General features: G+C 38.3%; 1 protein-coding gene and 1 long non-coding RNA gene across 6 annotated transcripts in view; one reads left to right on the plus strand and one right to left on the minus strand.

Moving 5' to 3' along the window:
- Positions 1-1,996: 1,996 nt before the first annotated feature.
- NR2F2 (nuclear receptor subfamily 2 group F member 2) lies at positions 1,997-13,949 on the minus strand. Of its 4 annotated transcripts, none has more exons than XM_003755568.4 (3): positions 13,534-13,949; positions 5,299-5,826; positions 1,997-2,291 (listed from the first exon to the last, which is right to left on the minus strand). In XM_003755568.4, the coding sequence occupies exons 1-3, from the start codon at positions 13,574-13,576 to the stop codon at positions 2,017-2,019; spliced, it is 846 nt and encodes a 281-aa protein (XP_003755616.1). In that variant the 5' UTR covers positions 13,577-13,949; the 3' UTR covers positions 1,997-2,016. The 4 variants fall into 4 exon arrangements, with proteins under 4 accessions (XP_003755616.1, XP_031811387.1, XP_003755615.1 ...); XM_031955527.1 differs by lacking the exon at positions 13,534-13,949 and adding an exon at positions 7,428-7,963 and having other exon boundaries at positions 5,299-5,847; XM_003755567.4 differs by lacking the exon at positions 13,534-13,949 and adding an exon at positions 7,428-7,962.
- The window catches only part of LOC111719314, a 177,348-nt gene continuing 165,743 nt past the window's right edge, over positions 12,819-24,423 (plus strand). For both annotated transcript variants that reach the window (XR_004232418.1, XR_004232426.1), the window contains exon 1: positions 12,819-12,967. This is a non-coding gene — a long non-coding RNA (uncharacterized LOC111719314). The remainder of the gene's footprint in view (positions 12,968-24,423) is intronic.

Genomic DNA, 24,423 nt, shown 5'->3' on the forward strand with positions numbered 1-24,423 from the left:
AAAAAGACTTAAAACCAAAATACTTTTTCCTTCCAATTAATTTCTCTTTTTCTTTCAAAAAAGAATTTTTTAAGGTTAAGAACTACTCTGAGTACAGATACAACAGCTACATAACCAGAAGTGTATGAATGTTAATATGTACTTAGCTGCAATATAAAATATACTGATTGTCATGTTCTCACAGTCTAATTTTTAAAGCAATCCCATTGTATACCATCGTATATACATTTTAAAAAGACTCTTCATGCTGAAGCTAAAATCACTCAATTTGAAGCCCTCTCCACAATAAATAGGAACCACAGAATATTTTGATAATCTCACACACACTTAAAGAAAACTCATTGCAAACAACTGCCCTATATTTACAATGCCGCTATTAGTTTGCTTGAATGATCTTGTTCGTGAATGTCAGAAATGTACAAAAGATTTTTCTGATCATAAAATAGATACTGATCTCAAGATTCTTAATACTTTTTACAACAATACCTTTCCTATATAGGCACTTAAGTGTGACAAATATAAGGGCCTTCTCTGGAAAATCCATTTTTAATTAAAAGGAGGATTACGTGAATAGGGGTGGTTTACCATATCAGACCAGCACTTCCTAAAGCAGAGATAAACCATGAACTTCATCTTTACCCTCCCAACCCCAAATTAAACAGGCAAATACACTACTTCATGTTTGAACAAACTTACTGTGAGAAGTAAATAAATCAAACACCTAGGGCAAACTCTAAGAAAGGTGAGGTGGACTTTTCTCAGATGCAAAGACAGTGGTGACAGCCAAACAAGTTTCAGATATCAAATAATATTTTAATTTCTGAATACTTTCAATTTTCCTTGGAATATAACACACAAAGACTCGACCAAACAATTCAGTTATTATAACTTTTACAGTATACAGAAATGTTGCACTTAAAAAAAACCTTCAGTTTTTTTAACACAAACTGTAAACTCTAAGATACTGAATCAATCACGTTACCTATAAGTGCCAACAGCGTTATTTTGTCATGCTGATTTCAATGGTATTTTTTTTAAAAAGGGAAAATATCAACAATTATTATAATACAAAGGGTTTGCAAATATACAAACAGATATAGGAGTCTCATAACAATTCAAGATCTATGCCGGACCCAATTCAAATTACAAAAGTTCACTTTTTATTCAAAACTTCAGCTTGTGTCTTGGACACATCCCTTGACCGCCAATAAAATTCCACAGTTCATTCTTTCTTAAAATATTAAGAAAAAAAAAGCTAGATTTGTTATGGGGAAGGATTTGTGGGGGGGTTTTTTTGGGGGGGTACTTAAGTGTTATGTGTGGTTCCTTTGGGTATGTAATTAGAGCTCTCAGCTTCAGCTAAATTTTGGTCACCACTTATAAGTGCGTTTCCATCATAAAGTAGCCTTTTAAAGTTTTATGTCTTCCTATGATATTTTCGTGGACTCAGTTTTAATTCTTGCAGAACATATATTTTAAGGATACACAGTTTTTAAGAAGCCAAGATTATATCAAAAATTATTATAGAACCACAGAATAAACTGGTTTGGAACCAGAAAAATACAAAAAAGAACAGCTATAGGTACATAGACACAGGACAATTAATAATTTGGAAAAAAAAAAAAAAAGACTTACTTTCTCCATTCTGCTAATTTTCTCCAAATCTCCTTAAATGCACTTTTAGTTATTTTAAAAGTTTACCAAAAAAAAAAAAAAAAAAAAAAAAAAAAAAAAATAATTTCTTTTTTTTTTTTAAAAAAAAATGATAAGTAGCAAGTTGTTCTGACCAACACAGGAGTTTTTTTTTTTTTTTAATGCATTCTGTAAAAGTTCATTTGACAGTCTTTTTTTTTTTTAGTTCACAGTCCATTAAATTCTTCCCCTCTCTTCTTTTTAGCAAACTTGTAACATCCTTTTATATCCTTTCTTAACAGAAAGAATTTAAGCAAACAAATCAGTCTTTTGCCTTTTCTTTCTCTCTGTTTCATTCCCCTTCTTTTTTTTTTTTTTTTTTTTTTATTGAATTGCCATATAAGGCCAGTTAAAACTGCTGCCAGATAGTAACATATCCCTGATTAGGGTTTCTATGGGGGTTTTACCTACCAAACGGACGAAAAACAATTGCTCTATGACAGAAGAGGAGACAGTGCGAAGGGAAGGAAGGCGAAGCAAGAGCTTTCCAAATCGTGTTGGCTGGTTGGGGTACTGGCTCCTAACATACTCTTCCAAAGCACACTGTGACTTTTCCTGCAGGCTTTCCACATGGGCTACATCAGAGAGACCACAGGCATCTAAAATAAAATAAAATAAAAAGAATACAGTTAAGTTAAGAGGTTTGAAATGGATCATATAAAGTGTATGTAGAGTGCTTGTTTGGTTGAGCATCCTTCAAATTAGATGTTAGAACAAAAAAACTAGCATTTGATGAAAAAACAAGTAATGGAAGAGAGCGAGAAGATCGAGAAAGAGCTTTGGATGGTGGCTCTGGTGGATTTTAAAATCAAATATAATTCAGTAAAATGAAGGGTTTTACTGTTCCCTAACCCAGGATCTTGAGGTTTCTAGACCATAAAGGGGCACTGAAAAATATACTTGATGAATCTGGGGGTGAAAAGAGTTCCGAACACCCTACTGTCCACTGGCTCCCTTACCATTTTTGCTAGAAAATAATTGTTTAGCTTAGAATCACAGAGTTAAGAACTGGGGAAGATGGGTGAGGGAAAGGAATAGGGGAGCTGACAACCTGGCCCAGTAAAAAGTAATGGCCGCCAGGATTCAGCAACAGATTCTCCCCAAAGAAGACAACTCGTTTTTCTCCAGTCTTTGAAACTGATTTAAGTGGCCCTTTAAAACTGATCTTGTCAGTTTAGTCTATTCAGAGGCAGCCATGCAAACTGTGATCTCTCTGTTCATTTGAGCTGTTTCTTTTTTCCCCCTCTTTTCTTCTCTCTCTCTCTCTCTCTCTCTCTCTCTCTCTCTCTCTCTCTGTCTCTCTCTCTCTCTCTCTGTCTCTCTCTCTCTCTCTGTCTTTGTCTGTCTGTATCTCCCCCTTAAAAAAACCCAAACTCATAAAAAAGCACCCCCTTCCAATATTTCCAATATCAACTGGCTACTTTTCCCTTTCAGATAGGGGAAAACATAATAAATTCCCTTCAAATAAGAAGCTTCTTTGCTAAGAGAGCACAGGTTGTGACCTGACCTTTCTATGGCTTACTAGGCATTGCTAAGACTAACACATGCATATTATACGTCATTAAAATTGAGGTTTTAAAAGAGAGAACATGTGTAATATATGTATATACTCATATTTTTGTGGATACATTGCATTTACATGGAATGCATGTGTTTCTGTAGTCAGGAATTTTTGAAAATTACTCACATAAGACTTCTTTTTGCATCTGTATTGTGTCTGTTCCTGAATAATATAAGAGAAACCTTTATCTAGTTGGGAAGCAATTTGCATTCTCCACACCAGGCCTCACATTTTGCAAATAGTAATAAATTAAACAGTTACAACAATATCAGATTTTTTTTTCCTAGAAAGACTAAGAGCAAAGCTAAGAAGTTAAATATCAAATCCAAAAATTGAAGTCGCTCCACTCCCATGGTCAGAAATGAAGAGGGAATTGGATGTGGGAATATGGGAAGTGTTTATGTGTGATGGGATGCTCATTTCTGTATAGTTGAATAGGGAAAGTACCCTAAAATGACAGGTCAATATAAAAAATTCTTAGATGAAAAAGTCTCCATTTAGCTCTTACTTTGTGCTAGTATAGTTTTTTTTTTTTTAAACTGATTACCTTAAGACCTTAGAAGATGAAATGGGTAGGGGCAGAGTGGGGGAGTTTTTATGTATAAAGCAATAATATATAAAAGGAAGCTTGGGTCAGGACCCAGAACTTGGAAGAGATCCAACAAATGACTTGGTTCTCTAGACCCCCTTAAACACAACAAGGAAAGGATTGTGAGTCCTTCCCCCACATAAATTGTATTTCCCTCCCTGTTTCCTGATTTCAGATTTAAAAACTGTGATTAGTAATTATTGTTCAAGTCCTACCTCAATTTGAATGTTTATCATCCTGAGTTAGGAGACACTTTCTTCTCTCAGCTCTGACAAAAGAATTGGTTGAAAACTTGACAGAATTTCAAGGGGGTACATGCACTGCACAGTGCCATTATATATAGCCTAGAGTTAGCATATTTAGCCCAGGTATTGCATAAATTGCAAAGCTCTATATATCTCAAAAATAATTTGGCTTCAAGAGTTAATTAATATCAACTACATTACTCACACAGGTTAAACTACATGCAAACTAATTAGATTTCATAATGCATTCATTATTGTTTTATAACTCGTGCACTATTTATACACAGTTCAAGTAGGCTCATACTTTCCCCTTTGAATTATCTGAAAATACTGTGCTTGTTTGACAATTTAGGAAAAGAGACAGAGATATGTAACCACATAATTGCTCTTTCTCTCTTCCAACTAATACTAAGTTCAATCTGTAACCCTGAACTATTATCACATATATATTGTATTATATATATGTGTGTGTGTGTGTGCATTCACATGCTATAAGAATATTATTTTGAAAATCAACAGATCAGCTTGGATGGGGCTCCAACAAGGACTACTGCCACATTAACATGCAAACTTTTCTCCTGACATAAAAGGAGACAGGCTACTGAAGTGCCCATATTTATTTGCCACGACAAGGCAGGACTGGAAATGGGGATGCAGTCACTGTCTATGAGGACTGGAAGCATCTTGTAAAAGGCCCTCTGGCCTCTTAAGACTGGGGGTGGGGGAAGGGGAAAAAAGATAGAGAAAATAGAATGAGGAGAGGACAGAGAAATGCATTTCATTCCCACCGCTTATTTGATGTAGTCGCCCTTCCTAGTCCAATAAGAGAGATCCTAGACTCAAGGGTCAACTTAACTTAGCCCTCTGCAAGAGCCTGGGTGGCTTGCCTGAAGCAAAGCATTCTACAATGCCATTGTTCTTCCAATCTTATTTCCCCAGGCTGCCATTACTCTAAGAGACTACATGCTAAACAAAGTTTTCTACGGGATTCTACTCACAACTTCTCTTCCTCCCCCCTCACCCCAAGAGGAGGGGGAAGGGCTAGTGATTGGACTCATGACCCCAACAGACTCCCAGCTTCATCTCCTCCCATCAATTCCCCTCCCCCCTCCTCATCTAAACACAAGGCAAGGAAACATTCAAAGTGTGGCCAACACATTGGGCGCTAGGCAGTGGCTTTTATGTTTATTTGTTTTCCTTTTGATTCCTACCTGAGGTGAAGAGGACTATGGCCTTTAAACAGCTGTATTCTGCTGAATCAACGTGTAATGCCTTCAGTTTTTCCACTTGCTCCTGGAAGATTCGTATGTGGTCCATAAAGGCAACCACTCGATCAGCAGACATTGGCGAGGCATGAAGGCCCGCCGCTGCCAGGAGCGGGGCAACGTGAAGGGGCATGGAGCACTGGGCAGCATTGAGCACAAACAACTCGCTCCAGGTCAGCCGGAGCAGGGCCACCTGATCTGTGATCTGGAGGTCTGGGAAGAAGGGAATATTCCTGGCCCACTCCACTGCGCTGAAGAGCATCCGAGCTGCCAGTTCACAAATGTTCTCGATGCCCATGATGTTGTTGGGTTGCATGCACTGGCTGCCAAAGCGGGACGTTGGGTAGGGCTCAGCTCGAAGAAGCAGGGATATATATCCGGATAGGTAGGAATGGCAGTTGAGTGGGTCTCCATTTGTCAAGGCGAACTGACCATGAGTTGGCTGTGTGGGTGGCATTCTTCCCCTTTGGACGGCTGCAGTGAATAAAGAAGAAACTACAGCAATTAATACCTGAATTGGTTGGGTTATCTCAAAAGATTCAAGAGTAAGTTTTTGTTGCGTTTGTTTTGTATTGTATTCTCCACTCCCTACCCCCACCACTTTAAAAGTCAGATCAGAGTACCCTGTTATTTCCAGACAGATTTCTCTGCTTGCAAACACGTGAGAGAGAGAGATCTGGGAATCTGCTTGCTTTCTGACTGATTTAAAGTCAAACCAACACAGAGGCTACGTAATGTTGTATACTTGCCTAAAATGCTCCTGCTTGGAGCTGGGATAAGAACCCAGACTGTTCACTTCCTAAACACACCCGGCTGCTTTTGTGTTTTCTCTCTTATGAGAGAAATGTGTCATTTTGGGGGCATTTTTCTTCTTTACAGCTAAACATCTGATATTTCTTATTGATTGGGGGAGGGGAGAGCGGGAGGGGTCGAGGGAGGAGGGGGAGACGTTATTTCAAAATACACAGTGCTCGCCCCAAACGGCCTTTATTGACTTTCGAATAATCCTTCCAAAAAACACACCCCAACCAGACCACTGCAAGAGAAATGCATTATTATTTAAAACCACGTCTATCAGCTGATCAGTGAATTGAGGGCTTTTCTTTTGGTTAATAAATTTACATGGAGAGTGGGAGAGAGAGAAAGAGAGGGGGAAGAGAGGGAAACAGAAGGGAGGGAGCGAGCGAACGAGACACGAGAGAGATTAGAAAGGATCGCCTGAGAGAGGCAGACACGGAGAGGGCGAGAGGGAGCGAGAGAGTGTTGCTAAAATGTTTTTGATTTATATTTGTTATTTAACGTATTACAAGGTTAGTTACTCTTGCAGAAACACAAAGAAAACAAGGCGATCCCTAACCCTTAACCTACATAACAGCGCCCAGGCTCTAAGAACGCCATTGGAAAACTAGAGCTCACATTTCTCTTCTAATTTTATATCACAAAGACCCAACTTGCCCAGAGCGAAAGCAGCCACGGATGGCCTTTCCCCTCCCACCCCCCACCTCCCCCATCCTAATATGTTCTCTCTCCTTCAAAAGTGAAAGAAAAAGAAAACAACATAGGTATTTTTAAAAAGCAGAATATTAATCCACGGAGGATCAAACGAGAGTTGTACACTGTTAATACAGCGAAGTGCATAAAATTGTCATTGTAATTTGAACCTCCTGTACAAAAGTACAATCTCAGGTTTTTGTTTTTTGTTTTTGTTTTTTTTAATCTGGGGGAGGGAAGGGGAGGAATATATGTTGAACATGCAGGAAAACAAGCCAACAGGAAAAAAAAGTAAACCATACTTTAAAAAAAAAAATCCCCAAACAAAACACCCCATCATATCCCTTTCACAGAGACGAATTGAAATTCAGTTCCAATCAATGAAAACAAAATCAAAACAAAGGGGGGGGGGGGGGGGAGGAGAGAAATCAGTTGGAATGCTGGAAAAAGCATGCAGGGTTGTTTTTTTTTTTTTTCATTTGAGTTTTTTTCTCTCTCTCGGTTTAATTACTTAAAGACCGATTAAAAAAAAAAATACAAAAGGCAGTGAATTGTAAATTGGAAAACAAATGAAATCCCAATACCTTCCCGTCTCATGCCAACTTTGAGGCATTTTTTGAGGCGGCAGTACTGACACTGATTGCGGTGGTGCTGGTCTATAGGACAGTTCCTGTTGGCACGACAAGTGTAACTCAGGTTCCTCCTTACACTCCTCTTGAAGAAACTCTTGCAACCCTCGCAGGTAAACTGGCCATAATGTTTGCCACTAGATTTGTCCCCACAAACCACACACTCAATGTGCTGCTGTTGCTGCTGCTTGTCCCCGGCTTGGCTCTGCTGGCTGGGCTGGTTGGTCTGGGCTGGAGTGCTGGGGGGGCCCCCTTGGCCCGGAGTTTGCGGGGTGTGAGGGGCCCCGGCTGGTGGTCCTTGTACTGGAGGTGCTTGCGAAGGTTGAGTTCCCTGGTTTCCTGGTACATCGTCTTGGGGGTCTCGCCACGCACCAACTACCATTGCCATATCTATCGGACACCGTTTCCAAACTTCCTGTTCCCCTTTCTTTCTCTCGGGCTCTCTGGTCGGTCTCTCTCTCTCTCGCTCTCTCTCTCTCTCTCTCTCTCTCTCTCTCTCTCTCTCTTTCTCTCTCTCTCTTTCTTTTGTGTGTGTGTGTGTATGTGGTTTTTTTTTTTTTTTTTGAAAGTTTGTTGCTTTTCTTGCTTTCGGATCAGCTTTGGCGGTTTTCGGGGAGCTTTAAAAAGGAGGAAGGGAGGGGGAGGGAAAGGGGAGCGCAAATATCGGCAAAATGTGGAGAGCAAGGGAGGGGAGGGGGGAGATGGAAGTCGATTGTCTGGCTTCAAGACAGAAGTAGAAAAAAAATCTCTTCAAAGATCTCTCTCTCTCTCTCTCTCTCTCTCTCTCTCTCTCTCTCTCTCTCTCTCTCTCTCTCTCTCTCTCTCTCTCTCTCTCAAAGCTATTCTGTAGCAGAGGAGTTGGAGGAGGAGAGGCGACTGTCTGGGGGCCAAGTCCAGGGCAGCTCACAGTCAGCCATTCAGGAAAGCCATCAAAATAAGAATGAATAAAAGATTAAAGATTACACACACAGGGGCGAAAAAAGACACAACTACAAGACTTCGTTCCGTGCAGGGAGCGGACGGTCTCGCCGAAGCTTTTTTCAAGTCCAGGGGTATAAACATGAAACTGATCAAATTCTTGCGTTGGCTTCGGCTTCTACGCGGTGGGTTAGTCCTGCGGCTCCCGGTGCTGCTGCTGCTGCTGCCGCCGCCGCCGCCGCCGCCGCAGCCGCCGTCGCCGCCGCTCGTTCTGCTGCTTCCCCCTGCTCGCTTGTTGTTGCTGCTGCTGCTGCTGCTGCTGCCGCCGCCGCCGCCGTCGCCGCCGCCGCCGCTCCTCCTCCTCCTCCTCCTCCTTGCTCCTTCTAGCGAGTGGTTCTAGCGCCGCTGGTTCAGACACATAGGGAAAGAGTCAACTCTCCAGCAGCAGCGGGGATAATGATAAAAGAGAGAGAGGAGGGAAGATCACAACCTAGAAGAACATCCTTCATGCGCAAAAAAAAAAAAAAAAAAAAAAAAAAAGCCACACAACACAGCACAGAGAAGGCAACTCGGGGAGGGAGGGAAAAAAAAAAGGAGGGAGGGGGGGAGAGAAAAGAACAGAGAATCAAAGTGATCAAATATGCTAAAAAGGGGGGTTAGGGAGTGAATGCGATTTATAGGCGCCGGGGCTGGCAGAAGTGGTTTCTCTGCGATCAGCTCACTGAGCTCTCTATATAGTGAACTTTGACACGACTGCTGCAACTTAGCACACGTTACCATGGCGACCACTCGCCTTATAAGGCAACAGACTGTGTTTGACTGGTCAAAAGCTCCCGGACCGCCCCTTCCCCCTCATTGGCCAAATGAGCCTTGTGCTGCCTGGTATGGCTGCCAGAGAGAGCTGCCCGGTCCTAAAGGGAGATGAATCTCAGGCAATTCGCTTCAGCCTTGCCTCCTCCGGCTTGCAACCTAGGGGGGTGGGGGAAGAGCACAGGGGGAAAGAAAGGCGAAGGGGGGGGAGGGAGAAACCACGGCTAAAAGGATTTTTTGCACCCCCCCCCCTCCTTTCACCACCAAAGCTTGCATCGGATATTTAATCAAAGATGAGAGAAACAGCTAAACATATATGCAAAATAATACTAAAAAGCTATTTATGAAGCATTGGAACTAGGACTTTTCCCCTCAACTTAACAGACGCCACGAAACCAATCTCAGAAAGAACCTGGAGCTCTCACATTTTTATGTTGAGAGTGTTAGGGAGGAAAAGTTATTTGGGATTTTTTTTTTTAAGTTCGGGGAAGGGGGGGGGCTGATAAAGGGAGTTAGATAAGAAGGGAATGAAAATGACGATAGCTACACCAGGTGATTGGTCAGCCTTTTAAAAAATAACTAATCAGTGGCTATTGTGGTTTAAAAAAGATTCTGATATTCAGTTTTGGGTTTTTTTTTTAATTAAAGTTTCACAGGCATACAGAAAGAACTTTTAATTGTTCAAATAAAGTATATATAAGATTCTGATCCTCTAAAAGGTAACCACATTTTACTGCCATACTAAAGTTAAAATACATTATCCTGAACTTTTCCTACTATCATTTGTTTTAAATAATTATAAAGGACACATGGTAAATTAAAGTAGTCAAGTCTATTTTGGAGAGAGGAAAAAAAGGCTTTCTGACTGACTGGCATAAAGGTTATCATTTCTAAACCATCCACTTTTTCTCATACCATACATAATGTATGTATACATGCATGTGCATGCATATCTGAAATATCCATGTATCTTACATACACCTGTCAATATATAAGGACAAAGGCTTCATAAAAATACTTCTAGATAACAGAATAGTTGTCTAAATATGTCATTGTTTCTCGATTTTTCTCTTGCCTTCAAATAACCTTTAAACCCCTGTAAGAAGAGATCCTAAGCGGAATTGGAAATAATATCAACACACATATCTTTCTGGACACACACACAAGCAAAATTAAGAAAAAGAGGATTAATGTCAGTAAAAGCAATTTAATGGAAGCATATACCATCACCTTCAGTTCTGTTGTGCAAAATTAATTCAAGATAGTTGTTTCTGTGTGCCAGTGTGAGCGGTTTTTAAAATTTTTATTTATAGGTAAAATATATCTTACAAGATTTTCGCAGAACACAATACATTTCAATTTATTAACTTGTCTGTTAGCTTTCGGCGAGGTAGTGGTTCATCATTATTACATGTTTATTAGGTTAAGGTTATGATTCAGGAGCACAGATTCTTTACTCATGAGAAACACTAAACAGGTAAGCCAACTAAGTATATACATTTAAAATGGGAGCGATTAAAAACATGGAGCACCAAAAGAGATGAATTCATCATATAAACAAATCAGTGACTAAAAAGGAAGCATTTTTTGCTATATAGACAGCCGCAGGGATTGAGGAGGTTTAGGCTAGCTAGCCTTTCTACTACTACCATCTCATACTCTTATTTCTCCTATCCTTCCAATGCTCACAAACATGGATCTACGTGCATTTTACATTAAATACCTTATTCCCTTACATACTAACAGAATAACAGAAAGGTTAAAAAAGTAAAGCTATATAAAGATGAGGGGCTACGTGTTGAAAATTCCCCTCCCTCTGTCTGTCGAGTCTTCCCTTAACCCATACGCTCTTGCCGCTATCACGTATTTCACCAAAGCTCCAGGTGTTCAGATTATTTGAAAGTTGTAAAAAAAAAAAAAAAAAAAAAAAAAAAATCCACTATTGTGGACGCTAAACTATCATAAACCTTGTAGGTAATGAGATTGCCCATACTGAGAGGTGCGGACGGTCACAGCCAAAGACAAGTTGGGAAATTCCAGTTGATTAGAGAAACAATATAACTTTCACTTAAAAAAAATGACACGGTAGGTAGAAAAGAAACAAAATCAGAATAGGGAAACTTTTTCCCCAAAAAATCTTTATAATGTCAAGAGTCACTGATGGTATCTACACATTTCGAAATATTAGGGAAAGAGCTTTTGTCTATTACTCCTAATGCAGGCTTGTAATTGGGCTGTAGTTTAGATAGGAAAAGATGAAGGGGATTCCCATTTCAACTCAATAAAGGATCAGAATAATTGATTACAGGGAGATCTTAATTCCTTCCTCACAACTATAGATATCTTCACAGCACGATGAGTCTTTAAAAGCATGCACAAGAATAACAGGTTGAATGGTAAATCGCCTTTTAATTCCACATAGAAATTTTTGAAAACCGAAGTATATAATCTGATTGCTTGTCTTAAAATAAAGTCATCCATCCATCCATCCATCTCATTTATTAACTACCTGTTCATCAGACGATAAAGCTTACATACATTTTACTAATCAATATTGTTTTAAAATTTATTTTTTTAAAATCAGTTTTGGGTTTCTTTAGAGCATAGAAGAATATGTTTATGAACTATAGCTAATTTTACAGAATAAAAAAAAATATGAGAGGAACCAAGGTAAGGAAGAGAGGGCTGGAGTTTGAAACGTCTTCATTAGGGGAATAACAGTTTAGAAAAGACATCTCCAAAAACTAAATTTTGAAAGTGATATCATTGTTATTTTCTAACCCCTTCTTTGCCCTTTTTATTGCAGATATAAATTTATTTTAATGAGAAGAATAGTGAGCCTTAATTTGAAGAAAGTTGGGATAAATCTGTAATTCTAAAAGAAGGAATGCATTTTCCTGCTTGAAAGTTATTTAACAGTGCTGTAATTCTTTGCAGATTAAATCGCAATATGAAGACAACATCGAACAAACACCGAGTTTCACTCTGAACTCAGTGGAAACCAGTTACGTCTAACAGAATTCATTGAATTCCTCTTCTCCCTGAATATAGGATGTGTGTGTTTTTCTCTTCCACCACACTGAAGCACCATGAATAGGGAAAGTGGCTCCTATTGTGTCCCTCTGAACTTCCAAGTCAATGCAATTTTTAACCACTGGCTTGTGGTACTTTGAAAATCACCAGGGGCTGTCAGAGTTGGGTCCTCTGAAAAATTTACAGTGCTAAATCAGAGCATATGCTGTGAGGGAAAAAATTGCTTAAGATTGGAGCAAGTACAGTATCTGTCTGCCCCCTAGTGTAAGGCTCTTATCTGCCTAAAATTCAACTTTAAAAGAAAAGGATCTCTTAAAGGGAAACGACTTTTGGCTCACATATGCATACGAGAATGAAACTTTCTGTACGTTTTAATCTGATTAATTCTTAAGGATTTAAAATTAATTGGCTTGGGCATTGCTGAACTGGAGCATACGATTTTAGCCTCGGCTTCACCACGCCAATGCTGAATAGGTATTTTTTTTTGGGGGGGGAGACACACTCTCTCTCTCTCTCTCTCTCTCTCTCTCTCTCTCTCTCTCTCTCATTCCTCTCTCTCTCTCTCTCTCATTCCTCTCTCTCTCTTTCTCTTTAAAAATGAGGAGCCGTTCCTTGATTGTTTTGGTCAGAGCAGAACATTGCTTCTTAAGTCAGAACCGCGCGGTTGCAATAAAGAGCAAAAAGATAAATATTTGCTTTAAAGCTGCAAGCAAACTTCACCACACCTCCCGATGGTGAGTACCCTTCTTCTTGCAATTGTACTACTAGCTGGAACAGAAAGCTTTCCTTTCGAACTGGCGTTGCGGATAGCACCCAGCCAGGCTTGACTTTTTCTAGCATTTCTGTCAGCTGCACAAGGTTGCAAAATTAAGTGCAGTTTAAAATGTAACTGTAAATTTTGATACTTAGTTCAAGCCTGGCACGTCGTTTGCTATATAAACCGAGTAGTCTGATGTCTAGAAATACAAGCTTAGGGGACTGGCTCTTATTTTTGCATTATTGTAGGAAATGAGTTTATACAGCACAGTACTTACTATTAGACTCAATCATATTTTGGAAGCTTTATAATTTTGTCGTCCCCCATACACACACACACCTCAGGACATATATAATAAAATAAAGCAATGCAATGTATTGAATGTACTTCTTTTCTCCTTCCCCACCCCCCTCAAACCCATTAATAGCTATATCACACATGTTAGCAAACAGGTTTTTAAAAAGCACGAAGTAATATAAAATCACACACAATACAATAAGAAAGTACAAAAGAAGAAGAAGAAAAAACTATAAGTAAACATACCAAAACCATATTTGCCTTGTTCAAGGTCCCAAACCGCTTGCATCTTCCTTCTAAACTGGAATAACTCTCCTTTAGTTTGGCAGGTGAAATAAACGCTTTGTTTGCCCCCTGAAAAGATGTGTCTTTGGTAATTAAAGAGAATCTCCTTCTTGGTATTTATCTAAGCGATTGTGCAAACTGATAAAAAGTAGGCTATAGCCTTCAGGGAAAAAGAGGAAAGGTGAAAGAAAAGATCTTCAACCTAAGGGAAGTGCTTTCCATGTATTATTAGCTTTCAGCCTTGGAAAATACTGAACACTAACTTTACACAGACAAGGTTTCAGGGAGCTTTGTACATAGCTGCTGAGGAATGCACGCCTCGCCTTTAAGAAAAATCCCCCAAACCCAAGGTAGGAGATGCCTTGAGTGATCCTTGTCTCTCATCTCATTCCATAGAAGGAAGAGTACGTTGCTACACCTTGTTTGGGGCTGGAAAGACGAGACTTTAAAAACACCCGTCCAATTGAAAATATCTCCCAACTTAATGAGTTTAGTCGTAGGATGTATGAAATGATTTCGAGCCTCAGCAGAAAACCGCAAACAACATAGGCGATATTGTAAAGAAAAATGAACACAAGCACAGCAAAATTACACTGTTTGGGGTCGGGAGGGATGTAGCCTAATCCTAAAGCAAGTTGGAAAAAAACTGAGGTGGGGGGGGGGAGAACACATCACAGCAGAGTGGCAGATCCCCCCTCTCCCTCGATCAAAGATAGAACTTTAAATGGGGGTCAACATTTTTCAGAGGAATCCGTTTGAACACTAATTTCTACTCTTAACTCAAGCCCCCAAAGAGATCCCCCCTCCTTTGGATAAATTTCCTCCTTGCCTCCATTTTATAACTTCAAAAAATAGGAAATATTTATTTTTTGATGGCTCATTTGAGAGACATAGAAGGATACCCATTTCATGAACATAAAATGAATACCCAATAATCCTATCACCCCCCTCCCCCCCAAAAAAAACAACACTCATGTGGAATCACTAATACAGTAGATCAAGAAAATTCAGACTAAATTATATTGCGTTTGGCAGTCTAATACATTTTTAACTAATGGATTTTTGTTTTGTTTTGTTTTAAGAGAAGAATAATGGTGAAACATGGATCTTTTATTTTAGGAAACTGTTATGGTAAGATGTATGTCAGACTTGACAAATGGAACAAACGTTCCTCCACTGTTTCTTGTCCTTGTCTTAAACAGGAATTAAGTTAAACACAGTGCTGAATGTTAATTACATGTTTACTGGCTAATGAAAATTACAAATGGTTTTGCCACCTCAAACAATGATGAAAACTATGAAGACACTGTAATTATATACTTTGAGGAAAATAACTCAGAATATTGATCATAAGAAGTGTAAATCTTTTTTTAAACTATTCATTAATACCATAAATATGGTCTACAAAAGTTTTCTTTGTGGTTTGCATAATCAGTGTAGGAAACGGATGGGGGGGGGGGGTGGGTTCTGAAAAGGTGGTGAACTATTTCCAATGGAGTACACTTCTGTAACTCTACCGTCTTCCCACTCCCACTCCCACACTTACCCTTCCTCCCCTGGCTCCCAGTCGCACCTCTGCCCCTCCCCCCCTTTCCTCCCGGAGGTCGGGGGAGAATTATGAAGGTGTGATGACAAGCCTTAAGGTTACAGTTCAGGTCGAAATGATGTCATCCCCTGCTTTCTTCAGTTCCCTCTTCCTCCCCCAATCATCTCCATAAGGTTCCTTCCCTGAAGCTGAGCATCGCTTTTTCATCTAGGTCTATTAAATCGGTCATTCTCTGAGATAACCTGATGTTTAGTTGGACAAGTTTTACAAGGGAATTCACTGAGGCACAGCGAAGGAACCTTGGGGAGCTTTAGATTCCCCATCAAAGGTGGAGTTAGTAGTTCATTTCCAAAGAAAAAAAAAGGTAAAGTGGTAAGCCTCCCCAAAACCAGCTAAATTCCCTCTTTTTTATTTTTTAAATTTTGGCCCAACTTGCAATGATAGCTGCCACTCTGATCTTTGGGGTCAAAGGTGAGGACTACCCTAACTCTAAAAGCCTGCGAATGACCAAGTTGGAAACCAGGGCTGCAATCTTAATAACCATAATGATCCAGTGATTGAGAAGAGAAGGCTTGTGAAATATGGAGGGGAAAGTGAGGGGGGTTGAAGGGTAGTGGTCACTAAACAATAGAATGGGTTTAAATTTTTTTTTTTTTAATAAAAGCAATATTAAGGATTTTTTTAAAAAGTGCTGTATGATTGTGGGATTGGATTCTCCTTTTTCCTGAGAATTCCCAAGGCGCTGGTCTTTGTCTTAGAAGGAATGGAGTTTCTGAATGGTGTGAAAGGGACAGAGAGGGTCGCTTCAAATCGATTTTACTTGTCCTTTCTGTCTTTTCGGATCAACGCCCTTCAATGGACACAGAGGTGCTCTTTCAACCAAAAACTTGTGCGACATTTTCTGCCTGTATTGGTGCTAAATACAATAAACGCTGGGCAGATTTTTTTTTTCTCCAAAGCAAGAAAGCCCCCTAATTAAATTGTTTTATATGGACAGTCAAGACAGACCAATTAAGTATGCATTAGTATAAAGATATATTCTTGAGATAAGGGAGCTTTAGAAAACATTTCTAGAACAAAAGGTGGAATTGTAATGGGATAAGTCTTACTCCTTGAAGACTCTCACCTTTCCCCTTCCCCTTAGTCTCCTTTTATTTATTTATTTTCAGACCTGCAGAAGGTGAATGAATGTGCTGTTATAGAGGCTAAGCCGGTTGTCCTGCCAGCTAACAGGTGGAGAGGATGGTGGAGGTCTTTCTGCTTTTCAGGGTCTTGGTCCCTCTTCCCCTATACTGAATCCCCAGACTCTGAGGTATACAGATAACGATTCATTTCCTTCCAGAATCACATCTCAGACCTTTTACTCGTCATAGTTAGTATCCCCGAAGAGCTTTGGAGAGGTTATAGTCCTGTGCACTATTTTCAATGAGGCTAAGGACCTGTGGGCGGCGGGGGGTTTGTGTGTGGGAGCAACTAGATCATTAATCCAACAATGACTTTCTTGGCAGGAGGATCTTTTTTTTGGGGGGGGGGGGGGGGGTTGGAGGGCACGAAGTAGTTTAGGATGAGGAGAGAGGGAAGTGTGTGTGTGTTTGTGTATGTGTGCGTGTGCGCGCGCGCGCGAGCGTGCGTGTATGTGTGTGTGTGTGTGATTTAGCCTTTTTATCGCCTACCAAGACTATAGCCTTGTTTTCCCACTCCTTACAAAAAAGTGTTGATGGATGGAACATCTTGGAGAGAATCTTAGCTTCTCTGCTGAGGATGGAGATGATCTCTGAGTTAGGAATTAAAACACCTACCCCTTTCCATCTTGTTACTTGATTCAGGAGCTGTTTGCTAGGGATAGGGATGGGTGGGACAGAAAGATTAGTGACAAAAGTAGGGGTATGGAAGAGTTTTTAAAGCTGAAGCAGCCCTGGGGTTGGATTCTTGGACCTCTTGATTTCTCACCCATTCTTCCTCTCTCCTCCCTTGTTTCTCACTTCCCATAAATTAGATTGAGTGGGGAGTGTTAAGGGGTTGAGGGGGTAGTTCCTGCAAAAAGGAAATTAACGGTTTTGAAAGGTGCTTCCGAAGATATGCATTTCATACCAAGGCTTTTAAAGTGTTAGAAGATCAGAGAGGAAGAAAAGGGGAAAAGGCAGCAGGAGGAGAGTTTGAGACCTCCCTTCTCATGGAATAATTTAGCAGTTGCATAGGTGGTTTAATGTCAAAAATAAAAAGGTTTAGAAGACATTTTAAAAAGCAAGTTCTCCCCTTTGCTGGTTCTATTCTAACATAAATCAGAGCCCAGAAGAGGAAGAGAAGAACTCATCTAAACAGAGCTCAGCAAGTCTCCTCCTGGACAATGGGAACCTCCTGTTGGGCTGGGTATTGATCAGGAGAGGAGCTGAAGATGTCACCACACTAAATATTTACTGATCACACACAAATAGCCGGGACTTGAACGATTTTCTCCTGTGAGGAGAGCGCAGAGAGAAGGGTAAATCATTTTATTAGTGTGTATAAAGCAAAGAGCACACTCTGGGTTGGAGTGTTTTAAGATGTGTCTTCAACGGGATGAAAAGAGTTAGAAAATCGATATGAAGTGATTAGAAGCCCCCATAGTGACAAAGGGGCAGGGAGTTTCATGGATTTGGCTATACCAGAGGGGGAAAAAACAAGAAAGGAAGAGGAGGAATTCTTTCACCACCTCCCTCCCCCTGCCAAGGAAAAATATCATTAGCCTCCCATTTCCCTCCCCCGGACAGCAAAAGAGGGTTAGGAAGGCGCCGGGAAAGAGAATCCTAAAATCTCTAGCCAACTAAGAATTAGTTGTGGACGCAAGGATACAAAAGCGTCAGAAAGGCAGAGTGGCTAGGATAAGGAGAGAAGTCTTATAAAATCTACGGTTTGCTATAGAGTCTGGAAGCATTGTGATGGGAGGTGGAGGTGTAAAATGATAACAAAGCCTTGGAATAAATGCCTGGAACATTTTGAAAGTAACTTGCAAATGACTCGACATTGAAATGAACAACAGAAGTTGAAAGGAATGATCCCAGAATCATACCTTATTTTTTTTTAATTTGTTTGTTTGTTTTAAATAAGCAACCGAGAAGTAATTCTGTTCCCACTCACCCCACAAAACAAATGGGTCTCATAAAACAGGTATAGCATTCTTCCCACTCCCAATTTCGACTAAAAGGGTACGTTAATTACAATCCATTGCAACCAGCAGATCTAAATTTTTGTCACCTTTCTTATTGACAGATTCCTTCCCTTCAACCTCTCCTTCTTTCCTACGCCCCCCCCCCCCCCACCTCATTTCCAATGACAGCTCAGTCAATATTTCCTAATATGAACAAACACCTCTGCCCGGCTGCGATTGTCTCCCTTCGGAAGTCTTCAAGCGCAGTAGCAGACTGAGAGCGAGGGAACTCCTCTGGGTGGGATCAAAGCAGAATACCCACTCGGTTTCCAGGTGTTAGGAGTGATGGAGGGGAAATCGCTTAAGTCAGGGACTAGTTTTCTGAGTCTAGATAGTGAAATGGCAGCAGGCAGCGAAGCCCGGGCCAGTCCACAGGGCAGGAAACCAGGTTTGGGTAATTAACCTAAATCCTAGTGATGAAAAGCCTTTTCTTGCCATAAGGTTGAGATGCAGAGAGGGCAAATTGATGGAGGCACAGCAAATTTTAAGGAAAAAGACTGCTTACTGAACTTAGGAAAGCTTCTTGAATGTTTTTTGTGGTAAGGAGAAAAAACCCTTATCCGAAAAAGAAAGCAGCAGGACTGATGTGAAAATGGCTTTTCACTTCTCTAAGTGCTAGTGTGGCTACTGTAAACAAACCTTGAAGTTAGAAGCAGCTGCAAATAATCAACTGGCCACTAATTTCTGGGGAAAGGGAGGGGGATGGGAGTAAAAAGAGAGGGAAGTATTGCCTTTTCATTTTTCTCCTTCGGACCCCCCATTCTGTTTTCCCCAAAGACATTATTGTGGGTATTTTAATTTTATTTTTAAATGTTTTTTTTTGGTTGATTTATTATAATTATGATTATCATTAAGCCTGAGGAACCAAGGTAAATTGTCCTGGTTGGATCATCAGAGGACCAGAAAAGAGAGGTACAGACCCAATTAACAGTTTTCTATAGCTAAAGTTTCCTTGTCTCTCCACCCCCCAAAAATCCCAGTGGATTTAGAGCAGTATGTTCAGGTATGAGGCAACGAGTGCCTATAACTCCTTTCACTATAATCGTATAACCTCTTTACCTAATTCCTTAGATTGGAGATAGGAAACTCTGACCTTGAGGTTGTAAGGAGCTTGGTCTCATTAACCCTTCCTAGTCCAAAACAGAACTAAGGTTAACCATACTAATCTGCAAAAAGGGACTGCTGAAAAAGAAAGGAGAGGTCAGCAAGCAGCAGTGAACTCAGTTCTTTTGCAAGATTTTTTGTTTTGTTTTGTTTTCTTCCCTGCTTTTCTCCCCCTACCCCCAAGTGTGAACATAAATCTCCAAAAAAACAAGCTAAGTTTTTCCCCATTAAAAATACTTGAAATGCATTTTAGGAATCAGAAAATATTAATTAGTAAAACATTTAATTTTCTTAAACTGAGTGACATATTCATGTTTTTCATGTTTCCAAAATGTATGTAATATTAAATTTGGATTATGTTTTTATTGGGGGGAGTTAGTTTAAAAGCAAGATACATTTACCCTCTTTCTTTTAAGTTAGATTAATTTAGCATCTTGTCAATAGCCAAATTATATTTGAATTGAATGTGATTATGAAAACATGTTATACTGACATCAAGCCTGATGACCTCACAATAGGTAGTTATAGTTATATGAACGTATAGAAGCCCACATTCAAAAAGATTAATACACACATCTATGTAAGCACATGTTTAATTACACATACATGGACATAGACATTTTATATGAAAAAGTTTTTTGAAGCAATATTTACACATCAATGCCCTGTATATTATTGTCCATACATTTGTATGGAGAGTATATAAAAGTGCCTGTCTTCATAAATCAATAGTGAGGCGATATGAAAATATTTTGGATATTCTCAGAGACATTTTTTGTTAGGGTTAAAATGCAAGTTGAATCGCTTCATTATTGATAAAGTTAAATATATGTTGTACATTTTTTTGAAAAGCACTTTAAAAATAGAAAATGAAAATTTTCTTCGGTGAGATATTTTAGCAAGTAAATTATCTTAAAATGTCTCCCCCCCCTCTTTTTTTTTTTTTTTGTACTTTACTTTCTAATGAATTGAAGAATGTTCAAGCCCAGGCCATCAAAAATGCTGGCATTAAGTGGCCACCTGAACATTGAACAAAATATGCCTCTGACAAAAATGACTTAAAATATTAAAATTTCTAGATAACTTTTTAAAAAAGAGGGACACCTTTTTGACATTAATTTCTGCTTCAAGGAGGCTTAACTGAAATATTACTTGAATATTCATAACAAATATTTTCCTTCTTTTCAAGATGTTAATGATTAAATCTTTATAAAGATGTCTTTCTATATAATGTCTAAAAATTATTAATCAACCTATTGAGTGCTGGTACTTAAAAAATGAAGTTGCTAATAAAACAAATAATATTGCTAATTGGTTGAATGTCAATGTATTAAACAAGAATATCAAAGAAAATTTATCTGAATTAATTTCACTTAGCAAAAAACTCAAGATAAATTTTAGATGTTAAAAATAACTTTAAAAAGAATTTCCTTCCTATTATGGCCTACAGAAGACTTTTTATAAATACAGATCCATATATCACAATAAGGCATATAGTAAGAGGCTCAGAATAGACAGGAAAATATAGATTCACAGACAATAGGAGAGACACTATGTGGATAGAGATTATATTAATCAATTATATATCTAATTATGTCTTTTCCACATAAAAATCTGATTTACTTGGAAAGTGGCTGCTTTTTTTAAAAAAAAAATGTTAGATGAATTTCTTTTGCTGAATTAAGATGGGCTGTTTCACAATACATTTAAGCCCCTGTCCATTAAATTATTAGCTTTACAGCTTAAATATGTTATCTTTTAACAATCTTTAGACAGCTTTTAAAGATTTTAAACACATGTTTGAGAATAGTTCTTTTTTCATCAGTCTGTTGCAATTTGTAAGAAATTAATCAGTCTTATCCAGAAGAATTCTCTGGGTTTGGTTGAAATAAATTGGATGAGATTATATCACTTAAAATAGTTAAAGCTAAACTGAAAACATAAAGAAGAGAGGATATTCACTTAAGTGAAAAATGGTAAAGATGCTATTTCTTGACAAGGTCACATTATATCACAAATCAGGGAGAGTAAATTTTAAAAAATAGGCCAGGTAATTTTTATTCCAGCTTCTATGTTAATAAAAATAGTTTTGTAGCATTTTATTTCTAAAGTTTCTTAGAAATGTTCATTTCTACATGTGACATTTAGCTACTTTAAAAATATTTGTCAGAAATGAAAAAAAGTAAACATATTAGGGCTTTGGGGGGGCACTCTTCTGTGAATGATTATGAATTATCTTTAGCCAGTACTCTTCTTTCACTATTCAATGGCCTTTTGAATATAGTGTTCTTACTTAAAATATATTCTATATGAATGAAAAATAAACTCATTCAAGGAATATAAGCCATATATTAGCAAATGAAATTTAATGTGCAAGAAATGAGGAACTATGATTTACATTTCATTTATTTTGTGAACTCACTTTACTCTGTTACAATTTCAATTGGCATGACTTTGAATTAACATTTCATTTAAAATCCTTAGATAGTCTTTCCCTATTTACCCATGAATATCTTTAATCTGTTTTTGATACTTCTTAAAAAAAATCAGTTAGTTTCTGTGATTATTTTTCACCTTCTGATTTCTTTCTTAGAGAACAAGTAAAATCTAATTACAAAGGAAAAAGATGGTAGTAATGTGTATTCTGAAGTTACTGTACCATATAAAGTTTTCTTAATAAAATAGAAGAAATCCTGTCCTCTCTAAATTAAAATAGGGCAGATGTTGGGTATGGTTCATATTAGGTAGCCCCTCTGCCTTGGGCACAAAAGTATTTAAAGTTTTTTCTTCAAACTGTCTGCTGCTAACAAAGGGATTGAATATGTATAGATACATATATTCCTATATACTTACTTATATATATGTATTACTTTGTCCATAGAAATTCATTATTAAAACAATAAATAATAAGTTACCTGATTTCGTTAGTAAACTCAGGCAACAGTGACCACTTACCAAGACATTTATTAGTTTAAAAAATGTAAAACACTTTTTAAGACACTGTATTTTAAAAAAGAGACTTTTATAGTGTAACTTATTTTATAAGGGTTTTCATCATAACATTGTTTTAGCAGAAAATATTTTAATGGGATATATTTCCAAGTTAAAAAATTAAAGGACTCCTTCTAAGGCATGTGAAACTCAACCAGGTATTTAAAAAAATGCTCTGCATTAATTATAAATATACCCAGCAGGGGTAGTGACAACAACCTTCTTATGTCAAATTTTTGTGATGCTACTAAGGCATTAATGTATAAAGTAAAACCTAATAATAAAATATATTTTCATAATATATTAATGGGATTGATTTAAATGAGAAAGTGATTAAGAAAAATGTGAAAAATTTTAAAAATGGCTTTAAGGAAAGTTATTGTTTATATCTCTATGATGTCAAGGATCATATTTAGTCTATGTTGAAAATGAGTCAAATAATGGTTAAAATTTTACACTATGTCAGTTAGAGACCTTTGGAGCTGAGAGTGAAGATGACAACATTTACAAGTAAACTTTGTTGAAAGTTAACCTAAGTTCCCTTCTGAAACAGGCCTTGGAGGTAAGGAAAAGGAAAACTGGATATAGTCATTTTCTTTTTTTCGAAGGCATTACTAACTTTTATGATGTTTTCCCCTCCTCTACTATCTGTCTTTGTGCCTCCAGGGCCAGTGAAAGAACACTGCAGATCCTAGATTGCTTTCAGAGTTCGCCTTCCCTGATGATGGATTACCATGTCAATTTAAACGGCATAGGATTAATTTGTTTCAATGATTTCTCTTTAGGCTGAATGCCAGCCCTTTTTTCTATCTCTCTCCTTGCTCTTCAGAACAAAACACACACACACACACACACACACACACACACACACACACAGAGAGAGAGAGAGAGAGAGAGAGAGCGCTTTCTCTCTCCTACTTTAAGAACAAAATTAATAGAAATAGACAAGTTATGTATAATGTTGTAATGTATCAGTTATAGATTTGAGTATTTTTATCTCATTCAAGGAGTATGCAGCATACAGTCAGTCAAATTAGAATGAAATTGGAGTTAACATTTATTCAATAAATACTTGTCTTGTAGGTAATCCAGTTCAGAGTGCTTTTGACACATAAGGACTTAATTTATCTTGGATAACAAGTTATTAATATGGCACATTTAAACTTGCCACCTACAATAAGGTCATTAGATCTATGAGATGACTCATGTTTTAAAGTAGTCCATAAGAAAGAAATACATTTTAAGGATCTATACTTTTTTTTTCTTATCTTTCTCTGTAGACACTTATCAGTGACAGATCACATATAATGAAAATTCAATGGAGATTTTTGAATATTCAATCAACCATGAAGAAAACTTTGACCTTTATTAAAAATGAAAATGTGTCAGAGTTCATTTCATTTTATTTCACTTTATTTTTTTCCTTCCTTCCTTCCTTCCTTCCTTCCTTCCTTCCTTCCTTCCTTCCTTCCTTCCTTCCTTCCTCCTCCTCCTCCTCCTCCTCCTCCTCCTCCTCCTCTTCTTCCTCTTCCTCCTCTTCTTCTTCTTCTTTCTTCTTCTTTCTTCTTCTTTCTTCTTCTTTCTTCTTCTTTCTTCTTCTTTCTTCTTCTTTCTTCTTCTTTCTTCTTCTCTTTCTCTCTGTCTGTCTACTCTATCTCTTTCTGTCTCTGTCTGTCTGTCTACTCTGTCTCTTTCTGTCTCTGTCTGTCTCTCTCTCTGTCTGTCTCTCTCTCTGTCTGTCTCTCTCTCTCTGTCTGTCTCTCTCTCTCTCTCTGTCTCTCTCTCTCTCTGTCTCTCTCTCTCTCTGTCTGTCTCTCTCTCTCTCTGTCTCTCTCTGTTTATTTTCCCTCACAAAGAACAAAGGGAAAGCACTTTCCAAATTAAATTTCTGTGCTCAACCAGGCCCATGAAAATAGCAGAAAACACTTGATGCTAAGCTGTTCCAAATAAGACTAATCAAATTTATTACATAGAATGAATTCATAGTCAGTTTACAAATTATGTTTGTTTAATAGCAAAGAAA

The sequence above is a fragment of the Sarcophilus harrisii genome, chromosome 2 (assembly GCF_902635505.1).
Source record: "Sarcophilus harrisii chromosome 2, mSarHar1.11, whole genome shotgun sequence".
Classification (NCBI taxonomy): domain Eukaryota; kingdom Metazoa; phylum Chordata; class Mammalia; order Dasyuromorphia; family Dasyuridae; genus Sarcophilus; species Sarcophilus harrisii.

Excerpts from the sequence above, each read along its gene's own strand:
- NR2F2 (XM_031955527.1), bottom strand. The coding sequence starts at position 7,860 with ATGGCAATGGTAGTTGGTGCGTGGCGAGACCCCCAAGACGATGTACCA. Across the intron at positions 5,848-7,427 it reads AGTTGGCATGAGACGGGAAG|TTTCTTCTTTATTCACTGCA; the intron begins GTATTGGGATTT and ends TAATTGCTGTAG. Across the intron at positions 2,292-5,298 it reads CATAGTCCTCTTCACCTCAG|ATGCCTGTGGTCTCTCTGAT; the intron begins GTAGGAATCAAA and ends ATTTTATTTTAG.